Source organism: Ciona intestinalis, chromosome 11, assembly GCF_000224145.3.
Source record: "Ciona intestinalis chromosome 11, KH, whole genome shotgun sequence".
NCBI classification, from domain to species: Eukaryota; Metazoa; Chordata; class Ascidiacea; order Phlebobranchia; family Cionidae; genus Ciona; species Ciona intestinalis.
The window spans coordinates 2,559,327-2,584,494 of NC_020176.2; the positions used below are offsets into that span (position 1 = coordinate 2,559,327).

Consider the following 25,168-nt stretch of genomic DNA (forward strand, 5'->3'; position numbering starts at 1 on the left):
CATTATATTCACATAAACGCAATTTACTGCATTTATTAAAGTTAAACTATTCTGGTTGCTGCTTAAATTATATCGGGATTAAAACAATTATACGAAATAAAGAAGCACATAAACCACAATTGTTTTCTAAAATTTTAATAGTTTATCAAAGGTATTATGACGTAATCATCGTTACATTTTTAATCCACGATGAACGTGCGTAAAACTTTTCATTTGTTTCTACCGATTTAGATACGTCGTTTTAATAAATGTAATATCATTTTATATTCACCACATAAAGGTTCCATCTGACATAATTTGTGACAAAATTAGTACAGTAGGTGTTAGGAAAATGCATTTTTTTTAATGTTTGCACGAACCGTTTCGTCATTTTAGATATTCGCCGTGTTCTCGCAATGTAACCGATGCGGTTAAAATAGAGCGCACGTTTATGTCGTCAATAATTACGGAACAAAGAAACCAAAGAGTATATTGTCGGCCGAACGTAAGAAAGTTTATTTTAATATAAATAGGATTTATTTCTACTAAAAAAATCCGGACGTTTTTCGACGATCCGGACGGTGACATTATCACTGAAAAAGGGGTATTTTTACAATCCTGCATGTTTCCTGTCAAACTGTGCTTCTGTTAGAATAAGTATTTGTAAACAAAAATACAATTTTGATCTGGTTATAGTAGTTTCCTGCAGTTCGAGCGTTAAATATATTTGCTTGTAAATTTCAATTAAGTCATTTGCTCAGAACTGTTAAGTGTTCATGTATGTCCTTTAAAAGTAGCTTGTGCTGTTTACCGCTATTTAAAGTAGCGCTACATCAGCAACACTAAAGGTCTTTTATTGATTGGCCAATACACGAGTGCTCTAGGTTTGCAATGTTTTTAACAGCAACCTTATAAGTTACAGTTAGAGCTTTTGGATAGTGGGCCAGTCCTGGACCAAACCCCCTTCCCCGACAGACATTACCATATGATCTTATTGTCCTTATGCATAGAGAAGACTACATAAAAACTGAAGCTGAATTCAGTTTGTTACATATTTCTTATTAATGACGTGATTTGTACCCCAGGAAGTGGTAAATGCTGAAAAAGAAGTTGCTCAAAAGGCTCCGAAAACAGTGGAGTTGCAGTCTTTGCCGACAAGAGCTTACTTGGATCAGACTGTGGTTCCAATTCTATTATCTGGACTGTCAACATTAGCCAAGGAGAGGTAGGCCATTCTACATAGTTGTAATGTTACCATTTATGTTAACTATTTCGGTTCATAGGAAATGTAAACATATAAAAAGTATAAATGAATGTAAAAAAAATGAAACTTTCTTTATCCTTGCATGGCCGGTAATTGACAGTTGTTATAACATGGGTGTTTTGTTTCATACACCTCGTGCCAGCTACGTTACTTTGTGAGTAATTGCTTTTTTATTTTGTTTTTTTTATGTATGACTGATAATTTGGACAACCCATTAGTGACCACTGGTTGGAGCAATTGCCATTAAGTGTCTTGGCCACTGACACATAGATACGCCCACAAAATATAAAATATAAACAGAATTAACAGTTTTGATAAAAGCTTAAGAAATGTTGTGTTTGTGCTACTGTCTTAAATCATCTATATTATAAATATTGGCCTTTGTGTTTAAATGTAACTTTTTACTTGGGCAAAATGCAAGATATCCAGCAGAAACCTTAACCATGTATAACATGATTAATTGAATGATATAAAAGATACAGCAGCAATTTCCCTTTCTTTTGGGTTGCATACTTTTGTCATAATTACATTTTGTGTTGATTTTTTGAGGTCCACCTGCCAGCAAAAGTTACCGATTATAAGACCCCTGCTCTAACCATTGTGTGACGACACCAGACTTCATCTTAACATTATTAAATGTTTTGCAGACCCCCAAACCCGATTGAATATCTTGCAGCTTATCTCTTAAAGAACAAGGAAGAATTCAAAAGCGGAACACCCAAGGAATGAATGCAGTAGAGTGGAGCTTGCTCAACTTATACTCACTCTTTAACTTCATGTTACTTTTATTGTCTTTTCAGTTACTATTAGAGAATGGCCCCTGTCAACCACCTTTCGAACCTGTACATTAATTACATTGTTTGCTGTTTCCCTTTTGATTAATTAGTTCATACTGTTTTACTTGGATAAGTTTTTCTAATTCGGACAGTTCTTCAAGTGCTGCTTTAAACACTATTTTATAACCTTTGTTAGCCAGACTGTCCCATGCAAAACTTAGTCAATTGGTCTCTCTGAAATATTTTATAATTTGTACTACAAGCAAATTGTGATCGAAGTACAAAAGTAACTGTTCAAATCACACAATGTGTTCTTGGCTGTTTGCACGTTACACAGATCTACTACGTAGTAACCATTGGAATACATATATTTTGGAAATGTTATGATTGTAATGTATGTCCAATGATATGATTCAAACAAAAGATTGCAAACTACTACTAAACTAAACTGAAGAAATAATACCCCGTTTTTAGGGTAGTATAAATGGTAGTTTTTAGGGTGGTATTAATGTAGGTAAGGACGACGATAGCAAAAAAATGAACAAAATTACTGCTATAAAGAAAAAAAGATGCCCAAATTTGATAAAACGCTCGTTTTTGTGCGCCCTACTACTCAAAACATTTTAACTCGCGACTGCTGCTGGCGACAGGGGTTAAGGGTCATCTTTATTTTGATACTACCCTACTATTTTGTTTTGATATAGTAAGAACTTTCGAAGCGCAGCGTAAAGTATGGGCATAGTAAGCGCAGTTTGCGGCATTTTGTACGAGATATACTTTGCACATGTAGACCCACTCCTGCGTACGCTATGGCTTCGTATCGAACCGCATTACGAAGTGGCGAAAAAAGTTGCCGTAGGACTTCTTGTCGCATTTACCATTCTCTTCGTGTCACTATGCATTTCTGCGATTCTTTTCGGTACAATCTACTTCTACAACATGCCGACAATTTACTATTCATTTCCATTGAAGTTTGAATATAACAGGTAACATTTCACAGATTGTGTCGCCATTAATTTTTTAAACCATAGACTGTTTCATAAGAAACTGGCCGAAAATATATTACAGGCTGTACGCTGTGATAAAAATTAATTGCTAATCTAGTAATTGCATAAGTTTTACACAATTAACACAAACTCATTCATGTTTCCAAAGGGCATGTATGCAAAGACACAAAAGATTTGAAAAATTTGGAGGTCATAGCCGCAATATTTACTCAAAAGAATGCTTTCCGGTGTCAACCCTTCCTCTTGGTTATGCTGACAACTATAAGGTTAAATATACTTGAAACTTGTAATATATATTTAGTTACAGTAATATATAGAACAATGGCAAAAAAACTGTAAAGGGCATTTTCATCTTTATCTGGTAAAATATATTCTGGGCTGTTTTGTGGATTGGAGGTTGCAATGCTCGCTTCGTAAACAAAATATACCCGGTTCAATGCTTGTGAAAACTAGTGATTGTATTATATATACTCGCAAAGTTACATTCATAGTAACTCAAAGTCTCAAAGCACACGCAAGGTTTAATGGTATAGCACTAATGTTAGAATGACTGCCGTTACCTTACCATGCATGGGTATTAAGTGCCATTCATTCATTCCCAACAGTATACTGGCACAAAAAAAAACATTTAAACTTGTTTTCTTATTCATTTTAGCTGCTACAAGTTGGTCAATCATACAGTGTTGTGGCGAAAATTGAAATTCCTGAAACTCCTGGGAACCTTGATATTGAAAGCTTTATGTTCATTATGGAAGTGGAAGGTCATAACACTACAAATATAAATATCCAGTTTAAGGAAAAACAGTCAAAGAAATACAGAAACAAAGAGTTAGAAGAGAAGCCAGTAGTTTCCAAATTTCGTGCAACTAATTCGGTATGCGCTTGTACTGTATATTTATTGCTGTCAGTCATTTTGATGCCTGTCTCAGTCTATCATCACATGCTTTTTTACATTTGGATTATAGATGGTGCTTGTATTAGGTCTTACTGTTAAGAACATTATAAATGCTTCAGTACCTTCTAATATCAATAGAATATGATACGCATTCTGTTGTTTCCTCGAGTCAAGTTTGGCTTAACTATATTTCCATACCTTAATATGAAAAGTGTTTACGAAACTTCAAACCTAATTTCCATTTGCAGGTTGCAATTAAATACAAGTCACTTATCATCAAGTTAATAAATGTTGCCCTTTTCTGGCCATTCTACCTCTTTGATTTTTACCAAGAAACTCAAACTTTTGACATCGTTCTATTTGACCAGCTCATATTAAATCCGGTAAGTATTTGACAAACACTGCTATGAATAATTATCTTGAATATTAATATTGGACTGTTACTGTTAGTATGTTATGCATAAAGCCGGGGTGCATAACATGATTTTTAGTTCTGTTTGTGAAAAGGTTTTTATATTTGTTGAGTTGTGGCACTCAGGAAATCCTGTTGTGTTTTTTTCTTAAATTTTTTTTATAATTTTTAAGGCAATAAGTTATTGTGGTAAGCTCTGAATTTATTTGTGTTAATTGATAAATGTAACACTTTCTTTCCTACACAGGCAGGTTTAAACTGGATTGCTCGAATTTACATTGATCACCCATCAATCACAGTAAACCATGCAAAACTTGATGTGACTTTACGATTTAGTGGCATTCAAAGCTTGCTGTATCATTGGCCCGTTGTATCCTTTGTTTTCGGGACAGCAATTGTTTTCCCTATTGTTCTTTGCATTGTTGTTGCTGCTCTCTACTTCTTCGTGTGGAAAGTCTTCTTTAAAGCAGTTGCTCCAACTTCTGTTGGAAGGAGAAATGAGAGACGAGAAAGAACTGCTGTAACAGGTACAGAGCTGGCTACTATGGTGTACAGGATGGTAATGCAAGCTATGGGGGTATAAAATTGGGTATTTGCAAGCTATGGGGTGTAAAATTGGGTATTTTGAAATTTTACTTTGATGTTGTAAATTTATAACATAAACCTGATATAAAACTGATAGTAGAATGTTGTTGTTCTAACAACTTTTTCATTTTCCTTCGCATATTTTTTAAAGATAATCTGCCATCTGCGCCTGCCAATACTGATGAAGTCACCACTGATGTCATCAGCAGTAGCTTCGTCATAAGTGACAGCATCCGAACATCATCTCGCCGATCTTCTTCCTCCTCTTCTTCCATTGAGATGATCGGACACTCCCGTCTCTCCACACAAGGAAGCGAGTCAAGTTTTTTGATTCCATCGAACCCAACTTTAGAAGCAAGCGAGCCAGAGATTGATGCGATTGACACAACGTGAGTTTTTAAATTAAGACAAATCAAGTTTACGCTGCATGACAATATGCATGGAGTATAGATACTGGATAGTTTTTGGTGTATAAGACACTGTTATATGAATAGTTTAAATACACCATGTGCAGCACATACCACTATTTAGAACTTAAAAATGAGCATAATTTATACACCATGTGTGTCTTTTCAATGTAGGATAAGTGAACAAATGCATATACTAACATTCTCAATACACAACTTTCCAATTACAGGATTACTGAGTCCAATGCAAATGAAGACGGTAGTTTTGTAGATCCACAGGTAGATACAACTGTAAGAAGAAGGCAAGTGTTGTAAAGCAACATTACAATTCAAACACCATATACAACATGAAATTGTAAGGCTCAACTTTTTACAGTGTCAGACTAAGTTTATATGAAAAATAGGCTGGATTTGAAAAAGTAGCATGTTTGCCGTTTCCTGTTATTCTGTTTTATTTCTTTCTTCAGGCCTAAAACCTTGCACTTTGTTAGTGTGTTATTTATTTACCATGTTTCTTTAGTACTTGGTTTTATTCTATTTGTTCTTATGTTTCTTTGTTTTAATAATATAGCTTGCGTGTAGTATTTCCTGCTGCATATGTACCATAAGTGTTTTGTAAATGTAACATTTTCAAAAATATTTCTTTGTCAAATTACTTGCTGGTTAAGTGTTGTTGCAAAAATGGCATCGGTTTGTGGATGTTCTTGTATACAGACTGTTAATGTTAATAAAATTGCACTTTTATTCGGAAATATTACGATTTTGGTCAACTAGCAAGATGAAGGAAATCCAGGTGCAGGTTAACGATTTTGTTTGCACGTTTTTTTAGGGTTTTATTTGCAAAAAAAGACAGTTTTTGTCGTTTTTTGACATTTTGCCAAGAGTTTTTGTTGATCCTGGCAGTTTATATTCTGTCATACACTGACATTTAGTGTACCGCTTGTCACCTCAGATTTTGCTACAAATTTAAAACAACGTGACGCCTATGAGTAATTGATGTCGCATTTTGTAACTTTTAAGACACAAGAGTCGCCACAGTGTGTCGCTAGAGATGAAATACTAATCTCACGCTGGCGATGACGTCACGGCTGTTAATAATACGTTGGCGGGTATAGCTATATGCATATTATTTACATGCATATATCTATACCAATCATTAGTGGTAAATAAATGTTATACGGCTTTTTTATTATTGCAAATGGTATTAATGTGGTATATAGTAATTTATTTAATGCAGTATATTGTAATTGTCGGCACCGAAAAAAAGCAACGCCATATACTTAAACATTAAGTAGTTCTACCACCACACACTTATGCACGTTATATTTACTACCACAACATGAGTCCAGGAAGCCTCGAAATAAGTTGATCACGTGCATACGCATGCCGCAGTTTATTTATGTCACGATCTTAAGCTATTCGGTAAAGCTTATTGGGCGGGCGTAGGCAATTCAGCCATACGGGTAAATAGGTTTTCCGAACTGCCATAGAGCGGCGCGCGTACACTGTTGTCTGCGCGTTCATGAAGAGTCGAGGGAAAGAACGCCGGAGAAAAAAATTCGCTGCACTGTCAGTGTTCGAGAGCCAGCAAGCTAGTTCGCCAGAAGTGATCGCATTGTGACAGAATGCGCCGATGATGATGACGGCCGTAGTACCTATGCCGAACGGGACATATCTTATCGAGTCGCGAAAAAGACCGCTGGAAGAACCGATTGAACTGGTCGATTTCAAGAGAGAACGCTCCGAAATGGAAGGTGGGTTTTTAAACAACAGGAAAAGTTTTGCTGTGCGGTTCACCAACTAAACAACTATATATTGGTAGCACGACCACAGTTTATGCAGCGGTTCAGATTTTAGGTGGCTTGGCTGATTTATTTTTAGACGGACAGGAGACTAGAATACGGAAGTGAGCTGTATATGCAAGCATAAATCATGTCAGACAGAAACAATTTGTTGCAGTAACAAATAACTGCGGCTAGTGTAGGTATTTCACTGTTAAAGAATTCGAAAGCGGATTATACGAGTTTAAACCGGGTAACTTGGGTTAAGATTTCTGTTAGGTAACCGAACTGAAAATTGGCCAGAGTTAGTACAGCGCGTATTGATCTCAGGCGTGTGGGCGGTCCGTTGTATTGTGCATGCAGTACTGCTCTGAATTTTCGGTTGGAAAATCGATATGCGCTTGGTGCTTGTCAGGATCAGACGTCATGAGCTGTTTTTTACGACGTCGCTTCGACGATCGAGTTTGTGACGTGACCACCAGTGAATAGAATTGCTCATGCGTTCATGTTATTCTTCGGGACGTCCTTAGCAAGAATTCCCATTACGCACCCCCGCTGCTACCGGCTTTCATGACCGCTCTACCATGCTCGCCATTCATGCAGCGAATCCTATTGTCAACCGAAGTCCTATTGAACAGATTGGCTGTGAGGGTATCAGCTAACATTAACTACCAGCTGCGCTTAGAAATGCAGCTCCGGTTCTCCTTCGAGGTCACCGGCTTTGCCATTGCCCATTGTCGAACACCGTACACTCAACACGAATCGACTTCCGCGCCAGAAATGATGACGTCATAAACAGAGTCGCGCGACGCTAAACTGTGGTGTTTTAAATCAGAATTTTGATGAATCGTTTTTTAAATGTTACTTTCCCGACGCACGATAGGACAGAAACCCGAGCCTAACTCTTACTCATTGTCTAAGAAGGAGTGACTTGCGTCAGACTGCCTGTTTCCTGCACCGAGCAGTAATTAGCATATCCGTCACGAGTTAGGGCTTCGCTTACACAATTTTATGCCGAAGTAAGTTGCTTGTTTACGTTACCATCTGCTTCGTGCCCAAATGCCTCGTTATCAATTACTATCTTTTGCCGAAAATATATTCTTCTTATACGCCACCCATTCCCCTTATTGTGTACATAGCTCCTACACTTGAGTTGTAAGTGCCGAAAAGCTGGTAATACTTATATTGAAACGCGAGTGCCCAGCACACCGGGTGCTATAACATGTACTTCCAATGTTATAACTGCCAACAAGCAGACTGTTTGCGCTTTTTGCTTTCACGTGCTTGAAACAGAGATATCCTTAAGATTTCGTACCTTTTAGAGCGCAAACATGATTAAGCACGCGTGTACATACGCGGCCAGTGCCGTTGTTTCAAGCTACGTAATGCCGCTGATTGATCTAACCAGCCTGTCTGTGTAGAAGCGTCGAGTTTTACCTCAAAACATACCAGTATTCATAAAATGTATTGATTGGGTATAGGCTACACTTCGCTGCTCGGCCTGATTACTATTATTATACGAACATTAATAAAAAGGTCCCACAATGGTAACTCTCATTCAAATTTTAGCTATATATGGAAAAGAATCGCAAAGTACTCAAATTTGGTTAAATTTACGTTCTGTGCGTTTTACATAAACTGTAATTGTAAGATTTTTAACAATAGAAAATATGCAAATCAAAACTCCTGTAAACAAATTTTTTAAAAAAGAATCGGACGCGTTGTTTTGTTGGTGGTAGAAACTAAGACTGAATAAAACAGCCAATTCACATTTGTTTATAATATTTTGTAATTTGTGTGTTTGGATCTGAGAGTGTGTGGGTATGATGGATTAGGCTGTCCTAGTCGTGCTTCTGGTCTCCACGATTTATGCAGATCTCTCCAAGAGGCGGAAACAGAGCTTTACATCAATCCACGGCGTATTTTCCACTGTACAGATCAGAGGCAGGCAGCAATTTACAGTTTAACAGCAGATATTGCATTTTAAAACACAGGGTTTTTGGCGCTGCGTTTTCGTTGGTAAAGATTAGGAACAGAGACAGCGAAAATCTGAATACTGAAGGGCAATAAACAAAATGTTCCAGTTTACACGGTTAATTAGGCCGGCAGAGACAAAAGACCCAACACTCTTTGGGCCAATGAGTACAAGGGACTCTTTTATTGATTCTTTGGATTTGGTAATAAATTTGCAAGCTTAAATATTTAATGTGCGCACAGACGACGTGCTTTAAGACAACATGACGCGCTAATTTGCCCAACTTACACCGAGGTCGCGCGTTCCAGGAATTCAAGGTGTTCGCGGTATTAAAACTCAAAAGCCCATACTGCTCTATATAGCGCTCTTTTGGTTTATAAATTAGGAAAACTCTGTCGTGCCAGTTTAGTAAATTGCGATTTTTTGGTTCACTGCGGTTGTCTTACACGGTTAATGTAACTAACCGTGTAATGTATTTCACGAAGAATTAAAAACAAGCAACGTTTTGACTTCTGTGTAGAGTGTGCTCTTCATTCGAAGTGATGTGTAGGTAGTTTTGTATCGATTATATGCTCTGGCTGGGCCATATGAAAGCCCAGCTCGATCTGCATGTTTGTCAACAAGTTACATAGCACAAACAACGCTAGACGGATGCACTTGACCGAACTTTAATACTGATTAGATAAGAAAAAAACGGCAAAATGTGCAATACTACATTGGGATCGATGCGTTTCGATTGTGACAATGAGCAAAATTCCGATAATTAAAAGTAGTTGATATTTTTTTAATACAAAACTATCGAATTAATTACAAAAGGTACCACATTCTTATACCAAAGCATTTAGATTTATTGATTTGAAGAATGTATGCGATCGAAACGAAGCAATTTCCTGATATAGTTAAAAGGTCATCAGAATAAATGGAAACTTAGTGACGTCGACCCCAATCATACGCTCGCAATTTTGGTCCATCGCTAATGCGCCTTTGGGAAATCATGGGACGACATCACGAGAGATTAGTTTCGAACTGCTTTGGTCTCTGCAGTGTTTCCAGACGGTTTCTATTTCGCACCCGGAAACACTGATTCGCCTTAGCGCGGCTTAGTGGGTTCGTCATTAAGAAATCGAAGTGAGATTGTTTACCAAACACATGCGCTTAGTTGTCTGTGGTTTCTGCCGTCGTATCATTAATTTGTATACATTTGGTAACAAATGCGAAATGACAGCGATTCGGACCGATTTTTTTCATCAAATTTTAACTGCGTGTTTCACATTATTTCTTAAAGCACGTCCGTGTTGCAATGCTTTGTAATGGATTATATTTGTGAGGCTGTAAATTACAAACCAGCGGCGGTACTTCAATTCCAGCACATGGTCGTAAAGAATTGTCCGAACATTACTGCGGGTAGCTCTGTACGTTTCGCCAATGATACTCTCAGTTAATGTTCAGCCATTAGTCGGGCATGCGATGCCAAAGTTTGCTCGGCAGTAAAATTGGATGCTTTGAAAAAAATCTAATAATTAACTGAAGCGGTTGTAGAACCGTCGTAAAAGTACCGCACTGAATGTAAAGGGGTGCAGAGGCTGACTACGCTAGACAAAGGTGCTGGTTTTACGACAAGAGTGCTTCCCGATTGCGATACGAAAAAAACAGTATTGTTGCGAGAGGGTGCGGTTAAAAAATGATTTTGAAACACTGTTTTCCGGAGTGCTGAGCTGTTCAAACGCAGCGTACAGCAACAATGCTTGTGCAGTGATCGAGTTGCTACGCGTTCTGTTTGATGGCTTCTATAAATAAAATGAAAGTTGTTGGTACCAGTCCGCCCAGAAGCGGTGCTTATTCGTTCGTAATAGGCGGTGCATTTCAGGAAGCAATACGTCGAGTGTTTTTCTTGCTTTTCTCCCAGAAATCTAAGAACAATAAATTGAATAAAGGACGGCGACTGCTAGGGCAAGATATCTGGCCAGATTCGAAAGCGCAGGTCCGCATCTAGGTTGCATCGTTGCCGGAAAGAGTGGGCTGAGTCTATAATGTGTATCCACGCGCGCAGTGATGTTGGAAGGCCCTGTTAGTATCAGCTCATTGTATGCAGCAGTGTTCTCGCCTGATTGACTGCGTTTGAGGTTAAAATTTAATGGCGTTGCGGTTTTCCTGTTTCTATGAACTGAGGTCGCAAGCAATTATAGATGTATTCGATCGATGAATATGAAAAGGGGCCGTATATTGTTGAGTGATACGTGTAAGGGTTAAAGCTTGTAGTTATATAAGTACAGAAGAGCCTGACGTATTGGAGGTTCATGATTTAATCATTAATCGCTCTTTTCATTCTGACAGAGAAAGTAGGATAATGCTAAATGCAATGGAGTATGAATGCCAGTACAATGCTGGCTACAGCATTGTGTCTAACGGTAACGAATACGGTCTCATACAGGCCTACACGGCACACGGTGAGAAACTGTATATTAAAAGGGATTTAAAAACGAGACAGAAACGAGTGGGAAATATGCAGCCTGTAATGGAATCTGACAAAGCACAGAATGTATCTCTAAAAAGATCTGAAAACCCAATAATATCGATTCTAATACAATATAAGCTGCAATCTTGTATATATTACCACTATGTAGTTTTTTTCACAATTTTCGGTTTAATGACACTTACGTTATTGTTATACTTGCAGATTACCCCCTTGAAAACGGAGTGACGTTTTCAGCACCTCCGCCGGGCCAGCTCATTCTTAAAGTTCTAATACCGGGGTACGCTGCGGGGGCGGTGATCGGGAAAGGCGGTCAGATTATTGTACAACTTCAGAAAGATTCAGGGGCCATTATTAAGCTGTCAAAAGCGAAGGACTTTTACCCCGGTAAGTGTGGTGTATTTTACATGCTAGGTGAGGTCATACGGCGAGGTACGTCATGGGATTTAGTTGTTGGTCCATTTAGGTAGGTGTTTTACTAATTTCATGAAATTGTTGTTAATAGAATTTGGAGATTTTTCCCTGTTCGCCAGTGAAACACGCTTTTCCGCGACAGGGGCTTGAATTGATTTTCAGAAAACGCTTTCGGCAAAGGCAAAACATAATTTGAGTTAAATTGATTCGGGCTCTGTTTTTCTTTATGCTTTTGCATAGCCAAAGGCTAGGTACAGGGATCGCTGCTAAACAACGAAAGATGGTATCGTGTTTGTGTACAAGCTCTATGGGAATTTGCGGCTGGCGCTTATTATTACACAAGTTACTATAGGAGTAGGTTCTAACACGACTTAGACCATCAGTACAAGCTAAATATACCATACAGCATATCCATGCGCCTCGAAACAATGTGTTTTAATTCATTTTAAAATGGGTCATAAAATCTTACGCGTCTGAATTTTACGAGAAATATACAAAATACACCCATAGCAGAAATAACTGACATGCAAATATATCTGCTTAAACTTACAACGATCAAATACAGAAGGCAATCAGTTATAATACGCTCTGCCTGTAACCCTAGGCCTGAAAAAACACTAATGTTATATAATACTATGGGGTAAAATGGGATACTGGTGGCACCTAATCCCATATTTCCTGGTCGTGTTTTAAACAATAAAAATATATCCCATATTACCTTACCCTACTATATCTTTTTTTATATAATAAATAAACAGTGACAGTTTAGTTTATTATGCTAGCTTTTCAGTTCATTCGAAATACGTGTTCAATAGAAATTGCATTTACGCTAGTTTATCCTACACCGACGCTTCGACCCACGTATCGATTATTACGTCACAAGCAAATCGCGTCCTCAAGAGCTTTACTCAGGTGCGTCAGGGAGAATAACAAATACATTTCAAGGCGAGAAACCGTGTTGGTAGAAAACGGTAGCATGGGCGGTGCTCATGGTGTTTAATGTTTATATTCAGCAATCTACTTACAATTACCAATGCGCAGTTTTGGTGCAAAAGGTCGAAGTACTGCTGTTTCCCGTGGTTTAATATTTCGTATTGGACAAGCGATCTTATTTCGAGAAAAGGTTGTTTCCTGCAAGCAAAGTAAATTTAACCACGGTAGCGTCTTTACGGGCCCGAGGCAAACCTCACAGAAAACAATAATATTGGAGTACGACAAAATGTCAATTCTGCAATAAGTCAGATTACGAGTAATTTTATTTTAACACCATATCATGTAGCGCATATACAGTTTCTCCTGACAGACTACACAGACCGCTGCCAAAATGCGGCATAAATAGTACGGTTGGGTAAGATGGGATACCACTAGCAACTAAATGACATATTTCCTAATCGTATTGTAAAGTAAACAGTTAAACAAAGCTCTTTTACAGTCGTGAGTCTACGGTTATATAACTCAATGTTTACTACCAAATAGGAGAGAAAGGAAATAAAAACATGCCTTATTTTACCCCAACCTACTATAGTTATTTAAAAACAAAAGCGCGGTTTATCATTTGAATAATAAACAAACAAGGGAGCCAATGTTTCCGTAAACATTCCCATCCTAAATGTCTGTCTATTACGACGTTAATTCTAATGGAGTAATGCTGGAAACCGAAGGATCTTAGGAGGGGGCGTTATTGTTTGTTGTCAATATTTAGCGAGCTATGTTATTGGTCACGCACCGTCAATGGCAGAGAGCAAGACACGCACTGTTGATTGATGGCGTTTGAGTATGACGTAAAATACTCAAAATCATATGCCTCAAAATGTACAACGATTAAATGGCTGCTGATTTGTGTCCAGGCCCCGCACGTTTTGGAAGTGTATCAAAAATTAAGAACTTTAGAAACTTTCAATCACATTTGACAACCTGATGGCCACGGTCGATACAGTTTATCTGTATTTTGCCTTTGAAAGGTTACAATAGAATATTAAACGCTGGTGTATAGTTTGCATACAGTGTCTACTGCAACTAAAAATATAACTCTTGGCTTGCCTTGGGCAGTTGTGTAGATCCAAGATAATGCAGAACAGTGTTTATGCACATATCCGGCTAGTTTGTGGGGCACAAAGATTTCTTATTCCAGGACCACATACGTTACCTCTGGCACAGTAATACGTAGATATGGCAAATTTATGTCGATTCTGGCATTACTAGACGACCAAAGCGTGACGATAGTGTTCCAGTGCTTAGTTAATTAATGTTGCGTAATCTCTTAAACCGTTTCTCGTAAACACTGCGACGCCGCGGAGAATTTTTTATCGAAATCGATTTATACGGTGCTTCATACTGCGCATGCGCAGTAAAAAGGATCGCGTGGGGTAGCATTGCTGCTGCGACCGCTTAAATGTCACAAAATAGAATTAGCGAATGATGTTTTGGGGGGAGCTTTAAATAATGCGTTTGGTATTTAAAATACACCAGTAGCTAAAACTAAAAATATTTCAAAACATAGTAAAGGCCCTCCCTTATAAAAACAAGCATTTCATTTTAAAGATCAACGTTCAGTGCTAACAAAAATATTCTGAATATCAACTGATCTTATCCAATGACTCTGCCTGGCCACTTTGCGACCATTATTCCACTTGCAATGCCTAGCAGGCACAAGAGTTCGACCGTAGGTCGGATTCGATTACCGCTGGCTTTGGTGATAATATCAGCCACCTTGTGCGTCAATGTTTCGAATGTTTTCATTCACGTTCCGTTTTCTGCTTTCAGGAACCCAAGACCGAGTCGTTTTGATCCAAGGAACCGCCGAAGGCTTGATGAAGGTGCAAAATACCATTATAGAGAAGGTGTACGAGTTCCCTGTGCCCAAAGATTTAGCTGCGATCATCGGAGACCGACCGAAACAGGTTTATACCGGCATTTTCTAACTACCGCCTGTATTTTTACGCAGGTTCATTACCCTGCGCGTGAACAGTAGACGCGCGTCTAGAATTGCGATGACGTTTAGTCTTAAAGTAACAGAGTTGTGTTTTTCGTACTAAACGATGATAAAGTTAAGGAAACCATTGGTAAAAGCTTACATCATTATTTGGATATTTTTCTGTGACGCGGTGAACCTTCCTGATTAATCCGGTAACGGTCCAGTGAGAATTACGTCATCCAATCGCTTAATGGTTCAGTGGTTACGTTGCTTTTATCTTCTTTCGCCTTTCGAGGGCTAAAACAACCCAGCTTCTGGTGTAAATTATGGAGCTTCTGACATTCCCAAGTTACCATGGGGAGTCTATTATGCCTTAAACGCTTCAATGAACGCTGGTTTTCCAATTTAAATTTCGCAGCGGGTGGCTTTTAATTCTTGCTGATTTTGTGAACAGAACGAACTTCGCCGACAATATCTTTCGTGTCTTATACTTTTGTCATGTTTGGGCAATTTTTGCGGCCATGGAACACATGGCGGTTACATTAGGTTCGGGTTCATTGCTACAATTAGCTTTTCTGTGCTTTAAAACACTTCTTACCGCTCACTGAGAAATGGCTTCGTTCTCTTTTTTAATAATCACTTTCGGTAAATCTGATGCACTTCGTTGACGAGGGCCCTTCAGCAGAACCTATGGTCGCTGAAAATGTGTTTTTATTCGTTAAGCAGCAAGCTGCTCGAATAAGAGCTCTTATGTAAGGCTGTCTGGACGCATAAGGGCTTTCAATAGGGATTGCGAGAGACTCTCGCTGTTTGGACAGCTTTGATGGCTCTTCACTGCGAACAGTTTTCACGGTTTCACTTAACATTTCGTACATGCGGTCTAATATCGCAAAATAACGTTTCTTTTACACGAATGTCTGAAAAAACACCAAATAACAATCAAGCGTCGAATAGGCATGGGCGCTAGATCGTAGATGTAAGTATGTGTTATATATGCGGAATGTGATATCATGAAGTACGTGAAAACTTTATAAAATTCGGTGAAATCCAAATATGCCCAAAACTTCGTGACCTTTAAATGTTTCATTGCGTGCATGGTACTACGGCAAGAATCCTTATAGTTTAATTACCGGATTCAAGCGCTGCAGGGTTTGGGGCTTTCGCTGTTTAGTGTTTGATGTATGGGTAATAACGGACTCGGCTTGCGTCACGAATTCCCGCTGAGTTATTACATATTTACCCTGGCGTGTTACTATGGTTAAAATGGGGTTTTATTGCATCCCAAGCTATAAAGCTCAAGCACCAAGTTGATTCTTAGTTTAAGCGGTAACTCGCCGATGAATTGGTACGAATGTTTGACTACAGCAGTTAACGACCAACGGTAAGCAATGAAACGAAAGTTTTATAAATGTCTACCAATTTTGAAAACTGAGAGACATGTTTACTCGATGTAGAGTTTCTACGAAACTTTTTGATTAATTAAGAACCGTTCGCTTTTTCAAGCATAGACATATCACGCAGATATTAACGCAAAACGTTGTGAGTTATTTACGATGATACTAAAATAGCACCTCTAAAACTTGCTGGCTAAGTTGGTTCTGCTTAAACCAGCCGTAGCGGCATATATTACATTACATGCTAACGTGTTTTGCGAAAACAGCCTCCCATTTCGATGATAACAGCATATTTGATTGGGCAGCTTTGGAAGCACGTAAGGTATTATGCGCCGTGTCTGGCTAAACAGCATACTTGATATCTCTTTTAAGACATGATTTGATTTAAAAGATCATGCGTGTCCCCTAAATCGATCCTGTTTTGCCAGTTTCGCGATGGATGTTCGCCTTTTGTTTAACACGCAGTAAATATAATTAGAATTGAGTCAGGGTGACATAGCTTAACTGAAACTACATGTCACGTGCTTAATAAGGCGGTCGATGTAACATTTTCTGTGAGCCTGGGATGTAAAGAGTAAGACGTTCCCAAGGGTATGGAGCTTGCTTTTTCTGGCAGCTGCTGCTCCTGCTTCTTTCCGCCGCCGTCCCAGTGGAAAACTACCACTTTACTCTGATTGGCTAATTCAAAAGTCGCCATCAAGCTTGTTGGTTCCAATAAACAGAAAACAGCCTGGTCCTCGCTTTTTAGGGAAAATGGTCCATAGAGAATTCCATCATTTAGTAGAGATTACTTCATAAGTGATTTTGGCGTCAGTATAATATACAAGTGACGCTTAGTTAATAATCATTTCAAAACCTCCTATTTGGTCCAGACTCCATACCAAGAGTTACCACCCAATGAGGGTTACCACAATTATTTAAAACCATCCGTCATAACTTAAGCCGTTAAAACTCAAAGTCTGCTCTATGCTAGAGAGAAAAGTTTGTAACCTACTAAAACTTTTCTAGGTGAAAATCATCGTACCCAACACAACTGCGGGACTGGTAATAGGAAAGGCCGGCGCAACGATAAAGACCATTATGGAAGAGAGTGGATCGAAGGTAAGACATATAAACGAGCTTTTGTCGTGTAATTAAGTATTGTATAAATCACGACGTATGGAAATCAACAGCTTATGTTGGTTGGTTATTTCGCTTGGGATTTTTGTATTAAGTTTGTTAGTTTCTCTATACGGCCATGCGCTATGTGTATTCAGGGAGACATGACATTACAATTTTAAAGCAGTGATTCATTTTAATAGTCTATAACACTTTCTTTGGTGTCAGGTTCAACTCTCGCAAAAGCCAGACGGGGTAAACGTCCAAGAACGAGTCATCACAATCAAAGGAGAGAAGCACCAACTCATGACAGCATCTAATATTATTATTGATAAAATTAAAGACGACCCTCAAAGCGCCAGTTGCCCTCACATAAGTTACTCTGGCATCGCTGGCCCGATCGCTAACGCGAATCCCACCGGATCGCCCTACGCTGCTGGCTCGGCTGCATTAGTTGACGCTTCGCACCCATCCGTGGCCGCTATGTTGGGACATTATGTTATCCCAGGCCAACAGGTGCTGCAGACAGCAATGCCACTCTCCCATCACCCGCACCAGTCCGCGTTGTCCAGCGGCTCAGTGACACCGGCGCCTGAACTGACGACCATAAATCACGCCATGACAACGTTAGCGAACTATGGCTACACCTTAGGAGGCGTGAACTATGGTACCTTGGGTGTAATGCCTAGTGTACATCCAAGTGTACACCCTGGCATCGCTACCTCGGTCGGGATGATCTCTGCAGGCTCCCTAGCAGGAAGTCCAATCCCTTCAGCTACCCCCTTGCTCTCTGCCACTGCTCTACCGACGGAATCCAGTATTCCGACGGCTGTTCCCACTGCCCAAGCCATTTCAATGCAGAGCAATTACCTTGCAAACTTGGCTAATGCTGGTTACCTGACTACCGGTCACCCACAGTTGCTTGGAGCGACGTCAGGCCTCGGCGGTCTCACCACAGTGTCCCAGCACCCGCCACCAGCGGCGACACCAACGAGTTTTTCCGTCGCTTCTACCCCTTCTACCCCTGGTCTGCCGGTTTCATTTAGCCCCCATTCAACCGTGAGTATCCTAAGCATCGAAAAGTCAAGCGACGGACAAAAAGAAACAATTGAACTGGCAATTCCCGAAAACCTGATCGGAGCAGTCCTCGGAAAAGCGGGAAGGACACTGGTTGAGTATCAGGATGTATCAGGGGCGAAAATTCAAATTTCTAAAAAGGGTGATTACGTCGCCGGGACCAGGAACAGGAGGGTTACGATTACGGGGAAGCCCCCATGCCCACAGACTGCGCAGTTTCTTATTACGCAACGTGTCGCCTCTGCGCAAAACGCAAGGGCACAGCAGGCTAAGTTACTGTAGGTCAGGAACCACGCCAGTCTTCCACAAATGTGCTGCCGCATATTGTTTTACCTTAGTAGTTTGTACTTTTAGTAAGGTTGAATTTTTCGCACTGAGGAGCGCTAAGTACGTTTCTTAAAAAGTCTCTTCTCCAAATCAAGTCTTCCGGGCCATTCGCCAAAATCGCATCTAAATTCGATCATCTTAAACAGCGTACACGACTTTGCTTTTTTTCGGCGTTCACGAAACGCGCTCATACATTATTCAAGTCAATTACGAAATCTCTGCGAGTTTGTGACGCACTACTGTGCACTACCATCGATCCCGCTTTTCCGTATCGGATTTCGACCAAATTTAACTCGGTCGAGATAGATGATGCAAAAAATAAGTAATTTTATCGCTTGGAAAACAGCAACAAGGGCTTGTTTCATTTTCGTCCATTTTTCAAGGTGAAGTTTTCCGCATGCTCGTCGGCGAGTTGTAGCAACATTCATGCCATTTTTAGACGTGCTTTCACGCTCGAAACGGTAACCTCTCAAAGTAAACTTTAATTTTAATCCGTTTCACGCATCTAATCCAACCTTTTGATTAATCAGACGCACCACTCAAAACACCACCATTGAATAGTTAAACGGGTTACACGCACCTATTTCGTTCGGGATAAATAATTCATAACGACCGATGTTAAGGCGCGAGGTCGCAGATTCGATGTCGCTTACACGACTAGACCTTGACCGAAGTTTGCAGAAAAGCAGTGACGTCACGCTCAGCTGTTTTCTGCAGTCCCTAGCGAGATAGCTTGGCAATTACTCAATGCGCCAGCGAATACTGCAGCGCCTAGGCCTAATTATTGCCAAACCGAATTCCAAACTGCAACAGCACTCGCCTCCAAAGAAATCGATCGGCATGGAAAAATTATCACGCGGTGTGGACTCGGGGGAGACGGTTCTGTTGAAAAACACGCTGCTCGAAACTACGCGGCGAGATTTTTAGACATCTTGCCCGCCATAAGACCATACTGATCATTTCGTTTTTAGAACAAGTTCAACGGCATCGTAGCGTGTTTGTTTTCTTTTGTTATTTTCGCATTAGGCATTGCATGGTCATTCTATTCTTAGTTCGTTTGATTCGCCAGTCGATAACACCCTAAACTGATCATTTATCGTTCTTTCTTTCCTTAGACATTTTATATCAAGTTTTCTGTTTCTCCTCTTTCGTCATGGTTGGCTACGTCATGGCTGTTGGTTCCTCGTCATACCTCCTACATCACAATCAATTGACAGTAGGCATTTAGACGTCACACGCATAAACAATGTCGCTAATTTACAAAACGGCGGCAAATAAGCCTACATACCCTCACCTAAGCGAATCAATCATTCTACAAACGTCCTGTACTGTCATCTGCCACCTCCGTTCACACATGAACTGTATCTCCATATAGCCTCAAACGCACCGAATCAAAACGTAAATCAAACCATACCACGAGATCAGAGCAACGCCGATTTTCTATCCCTTACATATCACACAAAATCTAAATTCTAAATCATCAAAAATTTATCAAATGATTCTTCAAAGCACACTTACATGTTATCAGTTAACTAAGCACAACTCACCTTAAAACCCAGCCAAGGACTAGCCCCAAATGTCTTTTAGAAACAGAACACAATAACAGGGATCTACAAACATACGAATGCTTGCTGTCGAAGGAACCAACTTTTGCCGCCGACCAAACCAACCATGACGGGTGAGTTTTAACATAAATATATTATAAACAAATTAAAAGTGTTGGTGGGGGTATGTGCTGCTCTGCTTTGAAGCAAAATGCGGCCTATCCTTATGTGTTTTTTCACTGTGTCGTGTTTTAATTTGAGGCTAAGCTAAAACTATTGCAACCACGACGTCTTCACAGTGTTATGTAGTTTTCTTTTTTTGACAGAACTATTATTTTTTGGATTTACAAAACGCTCGTTCGTTACTTGCATGCGCTAATATTTTATTGCTTTTTTTTTCTCACTGAGTTCCCGATATTTATCTAACATGTCAAACGTACTACTTAAACACTTTTATTTTCCGTACTAGTGAAGCACCCGCAATAGGGTTGCCTGCTGTCGAAAAGCAGCCTTCATTTCGAAATTAAAAATGTCGATTTATTTTTTGGCTTTTTATAAGTGAAATAGCTGCCTGATACAGTCACAGGCACCGCTGCTTCCAGTTACGGACTGTTGGTTTATTTGTGATGTATATTTTTCTAATAAACTAAATGCACGATCCAACAAAAGTATATTTCGTGCTAGGATTCATAACTTTGAAGCCATTCCATATAATTTGTCGTCATCGGTAGTGTTTTCGTCCTGATTTTATAACCAACTAACATTGTCATGTTCGGTGTTTAACATTATATATATATATCATTCATTGCCGTGTATTCCGCATCGTTTTCAGTTATGTTGCGCCAATTCCTATTCCGGTCGTTTTTCATATTTTTTCTTCAAACTCACGAACGATTCCTTCATTTTCCGTCGCTGCCCCATTTTCATCATACTAACAAATATGAACATCGTGGTGTTGATACCACACCTGCATGCGTAATTCAAACGTGTCCAACATGATGGTCACCACCGAATCGATCTTATGGAACCTTATAATAGAAAAGGTTTATCAGTCGGTATTGTCACGTACTTAGTAGCTGATCGATTAATTTCTCTTCAGAATCAGGTGTTGCTGCATTGCCAGCAAATCTTTAACAACACTACGGTGCCCGCTTTGACGTTTTTTGTGGTTATATTTCTGTGATCATTCGTGCCATGACAGCCACGTGATTCAGTGTCGATTCATTTACGTCACAATATACATTATCATCATCATAATCCTTGTGATCCTTTTTCGATTAATCATCAAAATAGCTGTGAGCATGCTTCACTTTCTTTCACACATACCAAAGCACAAATCTGTAATTTGCAGTCAGTTCCAACCCCTGTCCTAAGATAAGTCATGCTAAAAACAGCTGGTAACCAAAAGGTATCAAATTCATTGCTTACAAGAACAGTTCGAAGTGTTATTGCTATATAATGCAAACAAACAATTTAATCAACATAAACAAGTCAAATGTATAGTGTAGAAACAGCACCACAAATTCCATTTACAAATCACATGGAAGGGGCCATTTGCATGACAGGGTGGAATAATATGATTGACAGGAATAAAAATTACCCTTGAGAGATTCGCGAAATAACCTTGTGGGGTGTCTAAGGACATATACACATATACGGCTCTGCGGTGGATAATATTACCCATACAGGTATGTAAAATAGTAGAATGAAAAGAATTCCCTAAGTTTTGTTATTGGCTTATTATGCCCTCCCATGATTTCCCTTTATGTGGGTTTTCGGCTAATACCCATCAGTTTCGTATTGATGTTCTACGGTCTTCTGATTGACGAGCCAAATGCGCAACTTCTGCCATGAAAACGCTCTTTACATCCAGCGTATACAGATAGGAGGGATATTTTCTAAGCGTAACCCAAAACACTCTCTCAAACCGATAGGCGATTGGGGTAAAGATCACGTAGCTGATCTCCTGCGATCTAGTGCTAAATAAACCATTGTGATTCCCCATGATATACTCCATGCCCAACCAACTAGAAAGAAGGTAACGGTAAACAGCTGCCCAATGCCGACTAGTACATTGGTTGTGATCTGCAACAAAATACCGTGTAAACCATTTTAAACATGCAGATTGTTTCGTATAGGTGGAATGCTGTTAGTAACATATTTTATTAACGGTATTTAAAATCACACAGCTAAACAGTAAGTTGTAATTTGGGGCAACTGGTTTGTCATAAACTATTAAGTCGTGTGGGGTAAGATGGGATGGCGCTAGCACCTGAAGCCCGTTTTTCTTGGTCGTCTTTTAAACAATTAACATCACTCTTTTAAAAACGTTGGGGCTACGGTTACTTAATTCGGTAAATATTCTTTGTTTACCACCCTATGGAAGAAGAAAAGAATATAAAAAAATGACCCATCTTACTCCACCCCACTATATAGCAAAAGCTATACCATTGTGAAACCCGCTTTTTGTGTTGTATTGCAAGAGCTCCTAGACAGAACAAGCTGGATACATCCGAATCTACAGGTTTTTCTTTCCCATAGTTTTATACAGATCAGACAATTAAACCTAAGCCGTGTGCGCCGTATCGACAAGATTGACATTTAGTCCATATAAGAACTCAGGCAATCTCGCCAGGGTATTCAATATATTGATCGTATCGGGTATTCATATTGTTCTTGATCTCGCACATATGCTGGCTTTGTTACGTTGGGACAGTAATTAAAAGTAAGGAGTGTGTGATTTGTATATGTACTACTGTTACCGCTACAATACAAATTATTATTTGTATGCAATACATTATACATACCAGCCACGGAAGTTTACGGGAAATATTGGTTCTGTCTTTACAGTCGTAGGTCGTCGCAACGCAACAAAATGTAAAGCCGGAAATGATGGTTCCTGTGAACATGCATACAGTAAGTTCATGCTGAAACATTTCTAAATATTTAATTCTTACCCAAGCCTGGCACAATACAATTACACACGAGAAAGGTTATAGCAAGAGGTAAGGGTAGAACTGGTATTGCAGATTTCGAACCGTACATATGTCTGCTGGGTACCTATAATGAATATATTTTAAAAGGGAAAACATGCCATGAGGTTCACTATAGGTGTTCGCTGCATTCGCACGAAGTTAATTTCACTTCAATATACAGATTCTGGTCACTTGAAAGAATCAATAAAAAACGACTTTGCAATCGATCTTTAATTTCAATATATTATAAACCGATAGCGCTATACTAGAAAGTCAACCATTAGGCCACAGGTTAAAAGTTTGGCTGTCAATATTTGGATCTTTTACATCACCTTCTGCTCTTCTTTTGGCGGCAAATTTTGAAAAGCTTTTTTCGCCGATACCACGGATTGCACAACTTTCCATTTGTGAGCTGCGGAAGTGGGCCTGCTTGGAATGTTTTGTCCCGTGTTGAACATATCCACCTTTAAGGTTTCCGTGTCTGTCAAGAGACGAGTGTAATGTCATGAGTGTGGAACGCACCGTTGAAATCGATAAATGAGTGTTTGCTCAGCAAACAAACAGCGAAATAAAATGATTTATCACGCCCTGTGGTTATAAGAAATATTTAACCAGTGCCAAGAATCTTAACTGTTGACTGAGCGCTACTGACAACGAATCTGTTTACGATTACAAATCAAAGACGTTATAATACCTTCATTGGGGCTTTGTTGCACTTTTGTTTTATCTTTACCATTTGCCGTGTCACTACTTGGTTCAGTAACTAGCAGGGGAGGTTTGGGCAAGGGGTTTGTATTGTCTTCTGGTGGGAATCCCCGGGAACCGAAACCATTCGAAGGCGCCGCTGTCCCATTCGATTTTAGCGGCGATTCCTTGCTGGCTTTTTCTGTCGAAAAGGCTTCACGAACAATTAGTTCCATCTTGTCCATATCGCATACAATCTCAAAATTATTGAAACGAAATCAATTCTGTTGATGTAACGGCATGTAAATGTTACGGAAAGCATTTCAATTGTCTCTAATTATACCACACATTTTACTACACTCAACATGGTTTAAATATTCTCTGGTATAATTCCTATTATGCTATAGCATAGCTAAACAAAATTAGAATACAGCGAAGCGGGGAATAAACTACACTCTTCGTTGTACAACTTTGAAATGATTTTTTCCCTGGTTTCCGCATCTAATAGTTAACTAGGAATCTGCACTTTACTTTGACAGCTTTATAGATGTCTCATGCTGTTAAATATTTGCGATACATAGAGGTGTTTGCCTGCCAGTTTGAATCTGTAATGTCCCATTAATAATAGCAATCCCCAGCTAAGTTATATGGGTTTAATTCTCGCTCCAAATTACAATATTCCTTTCGGCTACCTGATATCTTCTGACGTTGAGGTATAAACAGACGTTGAGGTATAAACAGAACTGCCACCATATCGGTCGCTTTCCATTCGATTATTTACCGAGCACATAGTGTTATCTAAAACCGAAGAGAAATTAAACCTCGCGGGTGGTGGCTTCGTCACATAAGGAGGTATAACATTCCGGCCTACGGTGGGTAAGACAATGGAATCGACTGGAGGGAACGCGGTTTACCCTGGCGTGGAAAGCACGTAGTAAAAAATACGACGCACGAAGACAAGATGGAGACGTAACACCATTGTTCAAAATTGATTGATGGCGGTTTGTTCCAAGCATATTTACATGTGGTATAAATGCATTTGTTATAATTCTTTATATAATTATAATTTGTTATAAAGTGCATTTTTTCAAACCAGTTTGATTCGCCCAATATAAAGCGTAAGTTTAGCAAAGTCGATTTAAAAAAACACCTATTCATAGAAATGCAATACAACGCGAAACCGCTTG

The 25,168-nt window shown here is 39.3% G+C and overlaps 4 protein-coding genes and 1 long non-coding RNA gene across 6 annotated transcripts in view; 3 read left to right on the plus strand and 2 right to left on the minus strand.

The window, feature by feature from the left end:
- LOC100177699 (protein dpy-30 homolog) overlaps positions 1–2,403 on the plus strand; it is a 4,703-nt gene extending 2,300 nt beyond the window's left edge. The window contains exons 4-5 of the mRNA XM_009861917.3: positions 1,065–1,204; positions 1,891–2,403. Coding sequence (XP_009860219.1) covers positions 1,065–1,204; positions 1,891–1,972 — 222 coding nt within the window. The 3' untranslated portion in view covers positions 1,973–2,403. The remainder of the gene's footprint in view (positions 1–1,064; positions 1,205–1,890) is intronic.
- Positions 2,404–2,687: 284 nt separating this feature from the next.
- LOC100176873 (seipin) lies at positions 2,688–6,073 on the plus strand. The gene is made up of 7 exons (XM_002126473.5): positions 2,688–3,005; positions 3,175–3,292; positions 3,682–3,900; positions 4,170–4,304; positions 4,581–4,860; positions 5,070–5,307; positions 5,556–6,073. The coding sequence occupies exons 1-7, from the start codon at positions 2,752–2,754 to the stop codon at positions 5,638–5,640; spliced, it is 1,329 nt and encodes a 442-aa protein (XP_002126509.1). The 5' UTR covers positions 2,688–2,751; the 3' UTR covers positions 5,641–6,073.
- Positions 6,074–6,897: 824 nt separating this feature from the next.
- LOC100180044 (RNA-binding protein Nova-1-like) lies at positions 6,898–21,579 on the plus strand. Of its 2 annotated transcripts, none has more exons than XM_009861918.3 (5): positions 6,898–7,079; positions 11,759–11,941; positions 14,732–14,868; positions 17,285–17,377; positions 17,603–21,579. In XM_009861918.3, exons 1-5 carry the CDS (start codon positions 6,959–6,961, stop codon positions 18,731–18,733), a joined length of 1,665 nt encoding a protein of 554 aa, XP_009860220.1. In that variant the 5' UTR covers positions 6,898–6,958; the 3' UTR covers positions 18,734–21,579. The 2 variants fall into 2 exon arrangements, with proteins under 2 accessions (XP_009860220.1, XP_002121389.2); XM_002121353.4 differs by lacking the exon at positions 6,898–7,079 and adding an exon at positions 10,985–11,528.
- LOC113474664 lies at positions 9,734–11,828 on the minus strand. Its single transcript, XR_003396353.1, has 2 exons — positions 11,740–11,828; positions 9,734–10,991 (listed from the first exon to the last, which is right to left on the minus strand). It is a non-coding gene; the product is annotated as an uncharacterized LOC113474664 (long non-coding RNA).
- On the minus strand, positions 20,962–25,159 carry LOC100181531. The gene is made up of 5 exons (XM_002125338.5): positions 23,992–25,159; positions 23,630–23,778; positions 23,280–23,382; positions 23,130–23,221; positions 20,962–22,407 (listed from the first exon to the last, which is right to left on the minus strand). The coding sequence occupies exons 1-5, from the start codon at positions 24,224–24,226 to the stop codon at positions 22,273–22,275; spliced, it is 714 nt and encodes a 237-aa protein (XP_002125374.1). The 5' UTR covers positions 24,227–25,159; the 3' UTR covers positions 20,962–22,272.
- Between the last annotated feature and the right edge of the window lie 9 nt (positions 25,160–25,168).